The sequence below is a fragment of the Zonotrichia albicollis genome, chromosome 10 (genome assembly GCF_047830755.1).
Source record: "Zonotrichia albicollis isolate bZonAlb1 chromosome 10, bZonAlb1.hap1, whole genome shotgun sequence".
Taxonomy (NCBI): domain Eukaryota; kingdom Metazoa; phylum Chordata; class Aves; order Passeriformes; family Passerellidae; genus Zonotrichia; species Zonotrichia albicollis.
This window is the reverse complement of record NC_133828.1, coordinates 6265884-6283063: the sequence shown is the minus strand read 5'-3', so window position 1 is coordinate 6283063 and position 17180 is coordinate 6265884. Positions and strand designations below refer to the sequence as shown.

Here is a 17180-nt window from a genome sequence, read left to right as displayed (position 1 = left end):
ATTCTGTAGGTGAGGAATCAAGAGGGAGTGTTCACATGATGAAAACCAAACAGAAATAAAGGGCATAAAAATGAACAGTGGTAGGGATGGAGTTCAGTTATTTCTATAACCATCATTGCCAGAGCTGTCAGAGGGATGAAGCTGCCTCTAATAAAGGCTGAACTGAGCAGCCACTGGCTTTCATGATCTAACATGAAATCTCTTTTTTGTTTAAATTAAAATAATACCTACAGACATGACAAGCAGATAATAGGAACCAGGGGAGAATGAATGCAGCATGGTAAGTAGGAAGGTGCAGGAATAATTCCACGCTGCCAACCCAGGACTGGTGCCACTAATTGCCTGGAGATCCCCAGGGCTTGGCCACCCTATGCTGCTGTTCTGCACACCAAGAGCTCCACAGCCACTGCTGGGCTCTGCAAAGTCTCTCTTCCCATATGCCAGCTCCTAAAACAGCTGTAGGGTTGTGCCTTTTTGGAGGAACCTGTTGGATTTTAATTCATGAGGTGCTGGTCGTGCAGATGTCTGGTGTTGTGATTTTAAGAGATGATGGTCGTGTGAGGGCTTTCATGTCAAACCAGCTTAAGGTGCAAGTAAAGCTTTAAAATGCCATTTTTGAAACCCATAAAAAGCAAAGCATTTGGAAAGAGGTACAAAGAGAACTTGTGAGGTGTGGGAAGCAGGTTTCATCTGCTCTCCCAAGAATAAATCCTATACTGTTCCAGCTGGCAGGCAGGTCCCTCACACATCTGATGGGAGCTGCCAAGAGAAGAGCTCTGTTGCCTCCCCCATCTTGTGGTTCTCTGTGCTGGGGAGAGAGCCTGTGTCTGTCTCCTGCCTGTGCCGGCCCTGGAGATGGCCAGTGTAATGCAGAAGGAGTACACACCAAGGCTGTACACTAAATTCTCCAGAATTTGTCATGGATGGCCACAGTCTAATAAGGAAGTTAATTACCACATATTGATGACCACCAGCTTCACAACAGGTACTATTGCCAGCGTGTGTCCTTTACATCATTCCTTTTTATCACTGCCTTCTTTGGACTAAATCAAGTAGAAATTAATTTTAGTCACTGCTGTTCTTCACAAATAATACCATAACCTCACATTGGATGGTGGTGTCAATCTGCCAAATGCCTTCTCCTTAAGAAGTTCTTGTTTTGTGTTGGTTGCACAGGTCGCATCAGAGGATGAGAGTTTGTTGGTTGTGATGATTAAAACCTGTCTTAAATCTTTGGTTTAGGTTACATTGAAGAGCCTTGCACGGTCCCGTGCCCGTTTGATTGCAGATTAAGCGATTGGTCCAGTTGGTCTCCTTGCAGCTCCTCCTGTGGACCGGGGGTCAGAGTCCGATCCAAGTGGCTCAAGGAGAAGCCCTACAATGGAGGTCGTCCCTGCCCCAAGCTGGACCTCAAGAACCAGGTGAGCCACGTTCTGACAGCCAACAGAGCTCTGTGTGCTGTGTTCTGAGTCGGGATCCAGAGTTCCTGTGCTGGTGAAGAGGGTAAAGATAGGAGTTATCTCTGGCACCACACCTTGGGTCACCTTTTGTAGGCAATCCTTGATCTTCTGGAGGACTGGGGGAGAAATGCTCACATATCAGCAGAATTTGACCTGAAGCACCATATTTCTTATATGAAGAAATTGTTATCTCCCAGAGCACAGGAAGCCCTGGAGTAATAATCCCACCTGGATAGTGTGTAGACATCAGAGAACTCAGATGTCATGGATATTTTCAAAACTTTTTCATTCTTTCTGAGACTCTGGTTGCTGTAGAAACGTTTGTTAAATAAAAATTGCTATTTTTAGCAACATTTCCCTTCAACACAGCACAGGTTCCCTTGAACATTAATCTCTGTATATTCAATATTGAAGTATCCCATCAGAGGAAAATAATCTTTAAATTACTACTCTTAAAGGAAGATCAGCTTCTATTTAAATGCTACTTAATGCTGTATGCATTTCTGCAAAGTGCATAGTGATTTCCTACGTTTGCTGATTAATTCTCTAACACTAATTAACACTGATGAAGTACTGTTTAGTTTTGTCTGCCCTATATTTCAGATTCAGCCATGAAAATTAATTAATAGGACAGAAACAGTCATGCTGAAGGAAGTCCATATATATGTTAAGAAGAATTTGAATATGTGTATGTATAAAATACGTGATGTGTAGAAGTACTTCAGTGGTATCATACAAAGACTTATTTGGTAGGTGCTAGAGATGGTGGATTCAGTTGTTTTTCTGCACAACTATTGCTGCAGCAGTCATGTCCTGGAATGCAGCACCACTTCCAGCTCCTGAGTATGAACTTGCCTCATTTTCCTAACAGTTAATTTTATTTTCCTGTGAGAAACTTAGTAAATACTCCTTGGATATTTTTTTCCTTCTTCTTTTTCCTTATTTCTATTTGAAATTCATTGGAAGTAGGCTAACAGAAGCAGCAGGGACTACAGAAATATAAAACTGCTATAAAGTGTACGTTGTCCATAGCTCAGTGCTTTCCTTAATAGATCAGACAGATCACCAGAGAGGCAAAGTGAAATCCCACAGTAAGTGATAAGGTAACAATAAGCTCCTTTGTAATGAAAAGATACTGGGGTTTGTTACCCACAGACACAGCAGACTCCTTCCATTAATAGCAAACTTATTGCCATCATGTGTTGCTTATTCCCACACACATTAGAGTTGCCAGTTTCAAAAGCCTTTCAGAGGATATTAAAGGAAAGAAATTGTTCAAACTTGGAAGTTATGTCTTTGCACAGTTTATTGGTGCACAGTGCTTGCAAAGTGCCAGGGCTGGTATTAATATAAACGTGGTTGGTGCTTTTTGCCTCTTTACCAGGAGCACATGTCATGATCTAAAACCCACTAATTCAGTAGAGGCTTTCTGTTGCAGGCTGTAGTACAAATAATGTGTTCAGATTTGTTTGTTTAGGTTTGTGACCTCTTGTTTTTCAAGGTGTTCTTTTGGTTGCTTGCTTTTTGGAGTTTTTGTTTCTTTCCTTGTGAGTTTTTTTAGGATAAAACAGAAACTCTTTCAAACTGATTTGGCAGACAAATGGTTTATCTTCTTGCAATTCACATTTAAAGGATTGAGGGCAAGTCTATATATTTCAGAGCTTTTAGGGTAAGAAGCAATGGTTGTGCTAATAAGAAAAGTGTGTGTATATGCACACAAATGCACATGTTTTGCCTGTGATTCTGTTCATTGCCTTCCTGAAAGCTTCTCAGTACTTTGTGAGCTTCAGAAGGAGTTTTGCTCTGCATCCACTGGGCTTGGACTTCCAGCCCAGATTTAACACACTGAGGTCCCTTGGCACATTGCAGGATGCACAAGTTGCCTACCCAGATGGTGAAGTAAATGAGCTGATGGCACTGCTGCTGAGCTAAGCTGGACACATACCATTAATCCACTGTCAGGCAGATTGTGTGCTGCTGTTCCCTCTGCTCTGGGCAGCTTTTAAATCCTAGAGCAAAGCTCTACAGATTCATTATATATAAAAATGTGACATCCTAATTATTTTGTATAATCTGGATTAAATACCTGCAGTAAGTGCTGGCTTTTGTTTGGTATCAGATAGGGGAAAACCATATAAACTATATCTAGACTTTATATATATATATATAGAAAGACTATATACAGTAAAGCAGTGTAGCACCATTGTGATGAGTTTTACTTTCCAGTGGCTACTGTGTGGTGTTTTATGCATTTGGTAAGATTTTACATAATTTAGAACAAATAATGAATTCCTTCAGGTGGTAGTAGATTTCACTTATGATTTGCATTTTATTTTCTTCAGTATCTTTCATTATTTTGCTTTTGATTATTGCTTCTGAAGTGCGGTCTTGTTATTGCTTAATCAATTACTTTGGAGAACTCTGCATTTTTCCACTGTCTTATAATTAAATCTCTCAGTCATTTTGTGTCTTTTTCTTAAGCCAGATAATCTTTTCACCTCTTTTTGTGCAGGGTGCTGTCTAGGCTTTTTGGCAGACCCCTGTATATCCTTTTATTCAGTGCTTTTTAGATATTGGACATTAATCTAACTGTAGTGTTACTTGAAATACTATTGTAGCAATTCTTTCTCACCATTTCCCACCATGTCTGGAGCTCTGCCAATACAGATATTTAGTAAAGTTACTGCTTTGGACAGAGGGACAATTTGCATGATCAAAGAAATCTATTTTGTGAATATAAGTAGTTATTTGAGTCACATAAACTGTTGTAAAAGACTGTCCCTCAAGAGTCTGTCCAGAGATGGTACTGCAGCTTGCTTGTGTATTAAGGGTGGAATATTTTAGGAGAAATTTGATTTTATACAGAAATGCTGCATGATATTCTGTGGGGTTTGTGCTCCTTACTCCATAGAGAGTTTGACTCTTCTGGAGTATCTTGAAGCCATTCTTTTGGATGTGTTCATCTGCCTGTAGAGCCTCTCAAGCAGCCCACTCTTTTTGCAAGAGATGTGAGAAGTAAACTCAGAGTTAGGAGAATTAATTCAGCTTTTTTTGTATTTATTGTTCTCATTGTAGGCGATGGACGAGGTTGAGCCCCTCAAGATTTTATTCCAAGCTATTTTCTGATAGAGGTGCCAAACATTTGCATGGGCTGAATGCTCCTGGTATTCTGATAAAATCACTCGATTTGATGTGGTCCCTTTTGCCTTAAACTCTGTCTGTGTTGCTGCCCTGTGAAATTAAAGGATAAATTACAATATTTGGTGGAAGAGATGACAGTATTTTAACACAGCTCCATGTAATATGCAGAATTACTTTTGCCTTTTACCTCTGTTTGCAAATTCTTGAAGAGCTGGCTAACTACATTTTGCTTCATCTCTTAAAGAAAATGGGCTTTGCATGTAGGGGCTGTGCAGCTCTTATCTGAGGATGTGATTGCTTCTGAACAGCCGATTGGATTAGGGGGTCAGCTGGCAGATGTTCTTGGCTGTGCTGTGCATGTTAAAAGAGGTGTAGCATTTACATTTTTCCATCCCTGCTCTTCTCTGAATGCACTTGCACAGCATGCAGTTGCTATTTAATATGTAGTTCTACATGATGAAAGGTTAAATATGAGTTAAGGGGGGTTTATTGCTTGAATATTCTTTTATAGGTTTTTAGGATTACTGTGAGAAAATGCATCTTATTTTCAAGACTCATGAATTCAGCGGATTATTTTTTTATTGATTGCCCTTATACATATTCTTGTCAAGGTTTTCCCTCCTTCTCCTTCCTCCCCCTCTCTCCCTTAGCCAATACTGCTAAAGGACAAATATCATAGCAAGTAGTTTATTCCCTCTATTTATGCTGTATATATTTAAGCAAACGTTTTTAAAGGATTGGGAGTATTTGTAATGGCAGGCATAGCAGGAGAAAAATGTAGTGTATTTAGAATGTAAACTTACTGCTTTCATTAAAATGAATATTTTATTCTTAATGACATTTTCTGGTGTTCACTGTAGAATATGAGAAATACAGACACTTTACACATTAGAATTGCAAGTACTGCTCCTGAAATTGCATAGAGGAGTTTAAGGAAAGGCAAAAGGAGGATGGTGGTAAGCTTACAGACCTGATCTCTCAGGTGTAAAGATGTATGAATTTCTGGAATTTTTTTCATACAAAGTAGCTGCTTTAGGTCCATTTGCACTTCAGAGAAAACAGTTATTTTCAGCATTTTCAAAACTTTTAGACTCCTGTATTAACAGCTGTTTGAACTGAGCATCTTTCATTGCTGTCACTGAATTAGCTCCCATCTAGTCCCTGGCTGGTGAGTCCCACATATAACCTTCTCCTTCCAGCATTAGGAATTGGCCTTCAAGAATATCATTATTAATGTACTAACTATAAATAGCTCCTGCTCAAATCACTTCCTTTATAATACAGATTTCTAATTTTCAGAAAAGTCCCTGAACTTTTTGAGGCACTCAGAATCTCTTCCTCTCATGGATTTCAGGTGCCAGTAGTTCATTCCTGAGCCTGTATCAGTCCATCAGCTGTGTCAGATCCCTTCCTGTGCCATGCAGGAAATCATCTGACTTGCATTTTTATCTGGCTCTATCAGCACTCTTTTGCTTCAAGTGCAACTTAACTTCTAGGGAAAAAAAGAGTCCTATTCTTAATCTCTGTTTTACCTTCAGAAGATCTGATTTCCTCCCATTCTGCCTTAAAGGAAGGAATTACATCATAAAGCATATCTGTCCTCTGATTCTAGTGCAATTTTACAGCATCATAAAAATGACAAGTTTTTTTGCCTGCTGCACTAATGTGGGAGAATTTTCAGTGTCAAAAAATAGCAAGAACCTCCTGTTTCTCTTTACACTTTTCTTGCTGTGACTGGAAGTTTTGGTACTAAGCTGCAATTTAGTTTGTCAAATGAGCAGAAGTAGGAGCCAAATCTGAGCAGCCTGAGCAGTGTCTCACCTGCCTGAAGTGAGTTTCCATGTGGGTGGGTGTTGCTTCACTTCCTTGGGAAATCAAACCAGTCCCATGTTCTCCTCCAGGAGAATAACCCTGTAGTGTCTACTCTAATTCTCAGCATGTATTAATTTTATATTCACCTTCAATAGCTATCCACACTTGATTTTCATTCCTCCTGCAGGTTTTCTGTTGAGTAAAGAGTCATATAAACATATTTTCACAATTGCCACTCATAAAAAGCTTTAGCTTCAGAAATTGAGCTGTTTAACAACTCCCTCAAAAGTGTTTTTCCCTTGGCTTTTTTTTTCCTAGATAGCTTCTTTAAACTTCCCTTCAATAAAACAGCAACTTGATGTGTGGTGTAATGCTGCTTTCTGTAATTGTGACAGAACATTTGCACTTTATGAATTTAAATATGTTACAATGTCAATCTCCTTCCTGGCATTACTTTCAAATCCAAAAAATTAGAATCCTTGTGCTAATTAATTAAACTGCATTTTTTTTCTGCCTACTACAGCCCCTACCAATTTTTAATGAGATATATACCAAAGCTTGAATGTTTGGTTTAAATGAAATTTATGTGTTTGCATTTCTGGAACTAGGAATGGAACATAATTATTTCTGATTCAAATAGAGTTCCTACATTTGTTGTTGAAAGGAATATTTATTGTTCAGTGTGATAGCTTTTTGCAAAGTACAGGAAAAGACAGGAATTATACCTAAAGTGCTCTGTCCTTTTGATTTCTTGCAGAGGAGATCGAATTAAATTGGAAATCAGCCACAGAAAGCTGGTGGCCCAGTGAAGAAAGTATTAGCATTTCTCCTAAGGAACTGAAGTTCAATTGGTTTAGGCAATACTTTTTTTTTTTTGAAGGGAAGGAGTGTGATTTGTGCTGAGTCTCTTGTGGACAATATGTCATGTTGGAGGACCTGCAAACAGCGTGTGCCATAAATCAGTGTGACAGCATCTAACACTGAGACTGAACTTACTCTTGCTTGTCTTTGTCTTAGGAGCAGGAGAACAAGAAGGATTGATGCCTTGGTTATTCCATGGCAGCAGTTTTAATCTTGCTTTGTTTGTTTTTTTCTCCTTCCTCATTTTAGGAAGATTTTTTTATTTCTTTTCTACAAAGTTTTGTGATTTGTTCTCGGTTTTAGGTTTGCAATTGTTAAGGAAGGGAAGATGCTGCATAACAGTGAAAGTTCTAATTCTAGAACTTTCTAGCATCTGTTCTAATTAGAACAAACACAAGAACATTCAGAATAAAAAATGTTGGTACATCTTCACTTTTTCATATGGTAAAATATGTGAGAAACAGTTATTTGTCATCTTTCATTTTATCACACATGATTTAGTCTTCTGAGAGAGTCAATTACTTCAGAGAGAGTAAATTACACTTTTGGCAAGTTAAATGAAGATTTTGACATGTTTTCCTTTTCTTTGCTCTCTTTCATTACTCCTTTCAAAAATTAATTTCCAAAATATGATCTCGTTGATTGCAAAAAATAGTTTGCTACAACACAAGACGCAAATGTGGAAATTTCTTTTGTAATAGATTCTACGCCAAGTCATGAAATTCATTACAGCAATTTATAGTTCTAAGAACCTGCCTCATAAAACCTCTAAACTTTTTGAAGTGTGAATGCAACAAGAGGTTGAACAGGAATGTGTTGAGCAGGAGGTAGCCGGGATCTGTCCAGTGTAGGGAGCTGCTGTGTAAATCTGAATCATGGTGCGGAGCATCCAACAGGAATGGAGGTGGGGCTGAGCTGGTAAATGAGGTGCTGGTGTTGGCCTCATTTAGCATCTATTACCATCAGAAACCAGTGGGAGGCTGTTGGTTGTTAATGAAGATTTTGCTCACTTCTTCCCTTTTGTTAGTGGGCAGCAATGTCTTCAGAAGGACTGAATTTTCTCATAAATATCTAGCAGATTCTGTGTGTCCCCAGTTTAAAGCTGACCCCATTCCAGTGGATGGCTTTATTCCTGGGAGGAACAGGGCTTTGTTAAACATGGTCTGACTCACCTGCATGCTGTGAATATATCCCGAGCATTCAGAGCAGAAAATTTCTATTTTTCTGACTCTCCTTTATGAATAAGAAAGAATAATTGGAAATGAAGTTACTGCTCAGAGAGGGAGAAGGGACATGAAGATGTATGCTGTGTGAATTCATCTGTCAGAGCTCCTGAGCAGCCAGGAGCTCTCAGGAGCCTCTTGCATGATGGTCATTAAAATAACCTTGGCCTTGCCTCTTTTAAAGTATTTAATATTGTTCTGTCTCTGTTGCTCTGTCTAGAGCAGTTCTCATTGATTAATACTTAACAAGTGTTAATATTTTTTCTGCTGCAGACATTTCTTGTGGCCATTGCTCAGAAATTATAACCAAATGGTTTGTTGGGTTTGCTTTGTTTTATGCTCTGCAGCTGATTGATAGATTCAGAAATGGACTTCATTTTCTTTTTATGTTGTTTAATTGGTTTCTTCCTCCAAGACAGCAGAATAAAAGTGCAGATGACCTTCTGTCCTCCTCTCGATGTCCCCCCACATGCCTGGAAGGATTGTGCCGGGTTTGCCGTCAGCTAAATGTGAGCACTTGAACCGCAAGCTGAATACATGAATTTTGCATCTTCTTTAAGTGACAGCATCAAGATCATCAGCATTACCAGATTGCTGGCTGGAATATAAACCACTCAGAGATTTCAGATTTCAAGACCCAATTACAGCTCTCTGAGTGGTTGTCAAACACAGCTCCTGTGTCAGGGCTCCTGTTTGCAAGGGCTCTTTAACCAAAGTCGAAATACACTTTAGTCACATTCAGGTAGGTTTGGGGAGGAAAAGGAAAAATTTGAGACATGTCCCCTTTACAGAAGTCTGGGGCTCTCCCTGCCTCCTGAACTCCTTGTTTTAGCAGGGCTACCTGGAAGAGAGTTGTAAATATGAGTTTGCACAAATTCAGCTAATCCTTCCTCATTATCTATAAATCATGACACATTTTTGAGTTATAAATAACTGTGTTGTAGGCTATAGCCATCACTAGAAAAACCAAAGGTGAGCAGATTTTTATGTATGAATGAAATGCCAAAGGATAGATTCTTCTTCTCCAATAAGATGTATATTCTGTCCATTCTAATTTTATTTACTGCTTCTCACTAGAGGATTGCATAAATCAGCAGTCCTGTGCAGTTTGTTTTGATTTATTGCTTAATTAAAAGTTATGAAGGTTTTTAATCTGTCTATAATTTATATTATTTTTGAGTCAGCTGTTTCCCATATTGTAACAACCAGGAAACTTGCATCCTTTTATGAAGGGAGCATTTTGTGAGCCCTTGGATTCATTAATAGGTGTGGCCCATAGTGGTGCCAGATTGACTTTGGAGCTCAAACTCAGAGCCAAAGATAATTAAATATTAGTGCACTTAATAAAATTTCTCCAGCATCAATTACAGTTTGATGGCAAATGTAGTTTACATGTTTTTTAGAGCTACAGATTAATTTTAAAAGGGATGCAACTCATGTGATTTCACAATGAACAGATGTTAGCTACACATTAATAATTTTAAAAGCAGGCTTAAAATGGTTATGTAGATTTTAATGGAGGATTAATTTGGTTCTAGTGCTGAACCACATGTTGTTGTCAAAACAAAAGTTTTAGTGTTTTGTTGTAATTTGGTTGTTGGGGGATTTTTTTTTGTTGGTAGATTGCTGCTGTAATTATTAATTTTTCCGTATTTTTGGTATTAATTTTTCCATAATTAAAGTTAGAACAGCGTACAATTTAAAAACAGACCTTTTTAATGTATGAATTTCTATTGAAGAATAAAAATGCTATAAAAATTCAATTTTTGTAGTAATGGCAAGGGCAGCTGGCTTGAGAGAGAGCACTCATCTGCTTTAAACTTCAGTAGGTTTGTCTCCCTCTTTCTTAAATGTCTTTATTATTGGAAAAGACATACTAGTTTCTCTAGCAGAGCTTTGTCCAGTCCTGGCATTATAGTTTTCAGTTAGAAGTTTTGAGGTCAGCCTGGATTTCACTGTGGCACAGGTTTTGGCAGGAATAAGGGCTGCCTTTAGCTGTGAGGCAGCTGCCCTCTGTTGGTTGGCTCAGCTTGGCTCTGGTTTCATTTGTGATCTGGGTGGGGGATGGATGGGAAGAGCCTTCCCTGAGTCCCAGCTGTTACTGCTGTTTGAGAGCAGTGGAATCCTTCCAGGATCCCCCCTCTCCTCCTTATGAGCTGTAACCAAACTCTCAACTGCTCTTAACCTCACTTTTAAGTTTTTCCTACATAACTTGATTTGTAATTGCAGTGGTGTCGCTGAATGGGCTTCATTGTTTCTAAAACAAAGAATTTGTTCCTCAATTTGTTTTTTTTTTTTAAACCATTTTCTTTGGAATAATATTTTAGAACCATCAATAAAAACCATTAGTTTCTATAAAATCAGGTAGAAAATGTTGTATATCACATTATGTGAAAGCTGTAGACATTTTTTGGGTAGTCAGGAAGATTTTTATCCAGGCTATTCTTTAGCACTTTGAGAACTGGACAAATATAAGTTAGAATGAACTTTGGCCATTTGAAATGCCAAACCAAATAATATCTGTCAGCTTTGCTGGCCAGTCTCCATTCAAATTCCAGTATCTGTTAAGTTTAAATGTCCTTTATGCTCTTATAAGTTAGATTTAAATTATTACTTTGAATTTTAAATTATTACTTCACTAAGTGAAAGTGAGAATTTTTCCTTGTCTAAGTGATATTATGAGGTTCATAACTTTCTAATTAACTACCAGGCATAAAGATATTTCATTCTTGTCTGAACAAAAAGATTAAGGTGGAAAAGGTTTAGCAGCCTCTTCTAAGCAAGACTTTGAAAAGGAATGAAGATCTAGTTGTATGCTGCTTTTGTAGTGTCTTATTGTGTAAATATTTAAGTGGTGAAAAGAATTAGTGTTTGTTTGTTGATGCTGTTATGTAGTGTTATATTTAATACATGGAGCTCATGTTTTTCCTTCAAAATTGGAAGATCTTTGCTCCTCAGTCCATGCTTCCAGGTCCTGCAGCTGCAGTGGTTGGACAACCCTGAGGATTGTCCTGAAGTTGGACATTCCCTCAGCTGGTTTTGATTTTACTGGGAATGCTTAGTGGTTACTACATACATCATATGGCTCTTTATCAATGTGCAACTTTTCAACATTTCTTAAAATAAAGCCAGTCTCTTTCTTTAATTTCAATTCGTGTACTCTCAAGTGGCCGTGTGGAACATAAGTTTTTCTTTCTGCCTCTTTGCAGCCAGCATTTCAGATTCTGGGGGCACCAATGTTTCTTTTCATGTTGCTTTTCCCAAGTTTGTAGCTTGGTTGTGAAGCTGGGCAATAAATAAACAGATCTGTGATTGTTGGAACTCAAACCAGTGAGTACTTTAGCAACTGGAGTAGCAGCAGCTATTCACTAGAAAATCCATTGGAGTAATCAATTATGCTTTGAGTTTGTCTTGTTGAGAAAATAGAAGTACTTGGTCCTTTCAAAGGAGATACTACTCCAGTGATCAGCAGGTGGGCAGACAAAACAGGCTTTATGGAGAGTCTCACAGGTGAGTGAAACAGTGAGAAAAGATTAATTTTCTATTCTGCATGTTCCCAGAGCAACCACTGACAAAACAACAGGCTTTTTTGAGAGTGAGATGTGTAAGATTGTATCTTACAGTGCACAGAACATGCACAACTCATTGGGCCTGAGAAAGGAAAGTCATGATTAAACTCAGTTGGATTAAACATTTGCATATAAAAGAGGTTTTTCTTAATATTCATTTCAGGTCAGTGTTTGATAAATGACTCGCAGATTTTCATCAGCGTTCTCACGTCTTGGCTTTTGCATAATAAGAATCCTCACAGGAGTTGTATGCAAACAGCAACATTTCAGCCTAGTTACTTATCACACAGCAAATTCAAAGTACAAGTTGTATTTGGGTCATATCTGCATGCTAACCTCAGAAATTAATCCCAGCTAGAGTTAGAATAAATATCTTTTTAACCTTACTTCTGTGTTTTCACCCTGTCATAATAATGTAGCATATCAGGGTATCTGGGAACTTGGCAAGGGAATGGAACACAGATCATTTCTGAAGTCCTTCTGATAACACTAAAATATTTATTTGTTTTGGAGTAAAACATTTATTCTAGGCATTTCTCTTAGTCTAGTGATGTTGATTCTATGCACCTGATTGCTCTACACCTGAATGAAAATTAATTTGTTATTAAATCCCAGGAATAATCAGTGCTTGACAGGCATTGGTTTAAAACTGAGGATGAGACACTGCTTTTCATGATGTTAAGGGAGTTATTTCCTCTCCATTCAGAGCATCATCAGGGAGCAGTTCTTCCCACAGCATCCTGTACCAAAAGGCTGTGTTTGAAAACCAGCTGTGAGAGGTTTGGGTGTGGATCCAGGCTCTGCATGGCCCATTTTCCACCTCCACTAGTGCTCCCCATGTGTGCCCAAACCAGTGATCAGCTCTTGGTGGGTGGTGGGACGTGTGCTCCAGCTGCTCCACGTGCCTGTTGGGTGTGCTGGCACTTTGTGGCAGCTCCTCACTCCTGGAACATTCCCAGGAATCCCTGGCATTTGGTGTGGCAGCAGATGCAAACACCAGCTTTATGTCCTGTTTTCCACCCAGTGTTTTTCTAACTACTATGCTGTTCCAACCAAATGTGTCCAGCCCAACTCTCATAATTTAATTAAATAAAGGCAAATTCCAATTAACTTTTAAGACACCTGGAATTGGCTCAGCATTGTTTTATAAAGCAGTATTAAATTAAACAATATTTTCCTTTTTCTGGTCTATTCAATGCAGGTGAGACCTTGGATCCAAGTTAGATGTAAAGCCCTAAAACGTGGCCTCCCTATAGAATAGTCAGTCATTTCACGTACCAGGAATTTCCATGGTTTTGCTGGATTGTGATCCAGTCTGCAGAATGGACAACAGATGACATTTGATTTAAACAACCAAAAGATAATTTTTTTGGCATGAGCTAATGTTTATCAATGGAGTTAATAATGAAAGAAACAATCAGTCTCCACATGCTTCCCTGAAATGTGTCCAACAGTATTTGGAACACTGTTGGAGTATCATTTAAATGGTGAAATGAGGAACATTTTTTTTTTTTTAATGTGTTTTTTTTTAAATGTATTGCAAATGGGAAAAAAACAAATGTTTGGAGCATGTCTCAGAGTCACAAAAATATGTGATGCTCTCAGGATAGTATTGCAAGCATCCAAGGGAAAGGAGTACTCTTCTCAGAAATTGATTTCAGCAGAGTCAGGTGAGGCCAGAAAAACCTGAGATAATGTAATTATATTTAAAGTAAAATAAAAGTATTGTCAGAGGTCTGTGCTTTCTGTTTCCTTAGTTTAAATTCCTGCTGTTAGAGCTCTTTTCCCTCCATTGTGCTTTGGGGGAAAAAGACTTGTTTCTTTTCAGTTGTTTTTACTTATATTGTGTTACTTGCAATGTATAAATAGATTTTATTTAGAGAAGATGCCCACTTTCCAGTTTTACTATATGAAACTGCTACTGGTTTTGTTATTATATTTGATGTGTATAAGGGTAACTAAATCATGGAACTTAACACATCCTTCCTAATTTGCTGGGAAGTAAATGCTTCCCTTTAAATAATAGGCCTTTTCCTATTTCCATTAAATTCAATTTATTAGATGTCCTAATGGCTTGCATGGAAACCAAAATGGGCCACTTTTGTGATAATTCCACACAGCCTTGCTTGGTTCCAAAATTGAAGCTGTTGCAAACAGCTTGGATTGGAAAATAAAATAAGCATTTTTCGTCTAAAGGCAGTTACTAAGAGCAAATATGTTGGTTCAATGTAGGTTTTTTAAATTATATTTTGTAACAAACTGTAAAAAATGAGTGTTTATCTTAGTAGCTTTACATGAGTCATTGCTTAAGCCAATTTATCTTTTCTTTGATACCCCAGAAAACCTATTAAGAGCTGCTAAAGACAAAACCCAATTCATTACCTACTTGCAATCAAAGATCACTTTCTCAGTGGTCTTGAATTTAATTTGCCTTTAATTCGAGGTTTCATTAGGATAATTGTCTATTGGTTCACTTCTGTAATTGAAGGTTTGCAGGAAAATTAATGTGTGATCAGCTGAGGGAGAGGAGAGGTGTCACACTGCCTGTTCCAGGGTCACACATGAAACACTGCTGGTGTTTTCACAGGACACAGGACTTACCACAGTCACAGAAGCTGCAGGCAACTGCATTTTCCAGTTGGAAACATTACTAATTTTTGCCTTGGCATTGGGCAGATGATCTGCATTACTCCTGAAAGCCTGGCCCATCCTCTGCTGTTGAAAATCATTCCCAGGCTGAGTGGATGGGTATTTTCTTCTGTCTCATCTTTGTTGAAGTTTCCATTAGTGCTAAAAGCTCTGCTGTCTGGTGTTTTCTTTATAGGAAAAAAGCATCTCTATTCTCTAATGATAAGAGAGGGATCCCTTGCAGCTTCCTGTCTCTGGACATATTGAAACCTTTTAGCCACTCCTTGCAAAATGTGAGCTTCATTCTCAAAATTGTTGTGTTGTTTTTCTTCTGCATTTCTTTGTGTTTGAATTTGGGAGATTAAGTGTCCAGATTTGTACACAGCACTCCAGAGAGGGTCTTAGCAGGGCTTTGTAAAACACTGGTAATTGCATCCCACCTTCTAGGGAAATTCTGAGCTAAAACCTTCCTCAATTGCATTTTTGCCTGGTTTATTTCACATCACATAATGTTTCATCTTGTGATCCCCCCCTGTAGTATCCCAAGACTGATTTTTGGGGTGTTTTTAGTCTCCAGATATGTAATCAATCCCTGCTCTGTTCTCCTGAACTGCAGCCTCTCTCCCACACTCTGTCCAGCTCCATGTGGATCTTGCTCCACACTGTCCCACTGCTCTTGTATAAAAATGTCATTTAGCTTCTCTGTTCAGTAAAATTTTAGCAGGACCATAGCTATTTGTGTGCCAGTATAATTGGTGAAATATTATCCAAGGCTGGCTGTCAGAGCATTCCCTCAGCAGTGATGCTAATAACTTCCCTCCAGCCTGACGTTCCCCATTTCATGCTGCTGTTGCTGTCCTACCTCTAGCCATTTCAGGCCAATTTAAAATTTCTGTACTAATCCCCCATCTTCTTCAATTTAACTAAAAACTTCCCAGGTGACACAACATTAAAGCTTTCCCAAAAATCAGACTGCCAAGATCAATTTAATTTCCTTTCTCTGGAAATTGAGAGGATTTTTTCTCTGAGAAAGATGTCAGATCAGTGTGCCTTACCTGTATTAAATCTATGTGATATTCCCCCAAAAATTCTTTTGACTTCACTGCCATGGATTATTCTTTCCTTAATAATTGTTCTAATCCTTTACTGCTGCTAAGCATAGAAGAAAGGGCTCTTAGTTGCTCGTATAACTTTTTTTTCCTTATTAAATATAGATGTGACATTTATTATTTCTGATTGTATGATATTGTTTGTGTCTTGTTAGATTTATTAAACTTGCTACCCCACATGAAATTTTGTATGCCAGTTCATTCACTAGTTTGAATGGGAATTACTTAATTTCTGGACTTTTTTTTCCCTTGAGCTTTGTGTTCATCTCAACCTTGATACTTTCTGTTTGATTATAGTCATTGGTATCAATGAGAATTGAAGCATGTATTCATGTAATTTGGAGTTACGTGCTGCCTTTGGTTTGCACTCCAGTGTAGCAGCTCTGCTCCTGAGCAGATTATTTCTTCATGCAGCATTTGTCACTTGTCATCACTTCTTTTAATACCTTCAGAGCAGCTCCCTTGTCCAGGCTGTGGCAGCTGCCCCTCGCTGCCTCCCCTGCTCTCCTCCTCTGCCATTTCCAAACCCTGAGGATGGGCTTCCCTTTGGTGCTTTCTTCACCTCCTCTCCCTCATCCCTGCAGGACTTGCTCTGATCTCCTCAGCAAGAGAGCTCTGGGCACGCTGCCTGTGAGTTTTTGTTTCTGATTGAGGTGTGGATCCCTGTAAGTCCCAACTTCTCTGACTGAAAACCTCCAGTCTCCTTCCCCTGGCAGATCCTCCATCCTCTTGAGCAGTGGCTTCCCAGCTGGGTCCCTCACTGTGCACAAGTTGCCCTTTTGAAGCCAAGAGCTGAAAATGCCATCCTGTCTTTTCTAAGGGTTCTGTGAATGCTGGTGAATACTTTAATTTGGAATTGTCATATAATCACATGCTTCAAATTTATTTTTATAACCAGCTCTTTCATTCCTCTTCCCTAGGAGGAAAAAAAAAATCTGAAATAGCACCTTGTTTCAGTGGCTGAATGAAACTGTCAGTGACTGCTTTTGGGAATATCTGATTCTAGTATTTTTATTAGCAGCATTTGTTCTGCAATAAATGAGAAGTCTTTTTTAGAAAATAGTGCTCCAATAACACTGTTTTCATATGAAAATCTCTCTCTGGAGGTCTGTGGTGTGTTGCTCAACAGTATTATCACAGTGAAACTGTCCCAGTGTTACCTTCTGGTCCCATGACAATTTCAGCCTGGTTTTGATAAACTTCCTCAATAATTTAATTCACTGAGTCTCATTTGCTTCTCACTGGTGAATCTCCATAACATCAGGTAAGTCCCTTCTGATTTATATGTCTGTAAAAAGAAACTTGAGGTAGCTACATATCATCTTTATTTGAAGCCTTGTAGAGCTGCACTGTGCTGCTTAGCAGGAAGCACAAACA

The 17180-nt window shown here is 38.6% G+C and overlaps 1 protein-coding gene across 5 annotated transcripts in view; it reads left to right on the top strand.

The window, feature by feature from the left end:
• THSD7B (thrombospondin type 1 domain containing 7B) overlaps positions 1–17180 on the top strand; it is a 299016-nt gene that overhangs the window by 221337 nt on the left and 60499 nt on the right. For all 5 annotated transcript variants that reach the window (XM_074547892.1, XM_074547895.1, XM_074547893.1 and 2 more), the window contains one exon: positions 1243–1421. In XM_074547892.1, the coding sequence (XP_074403993.1) occupies positions 1243–1421 (179 nt within the window). The remainder of the gene's footprint in view (positions 1–1242; positions 1422–17180) is intronic.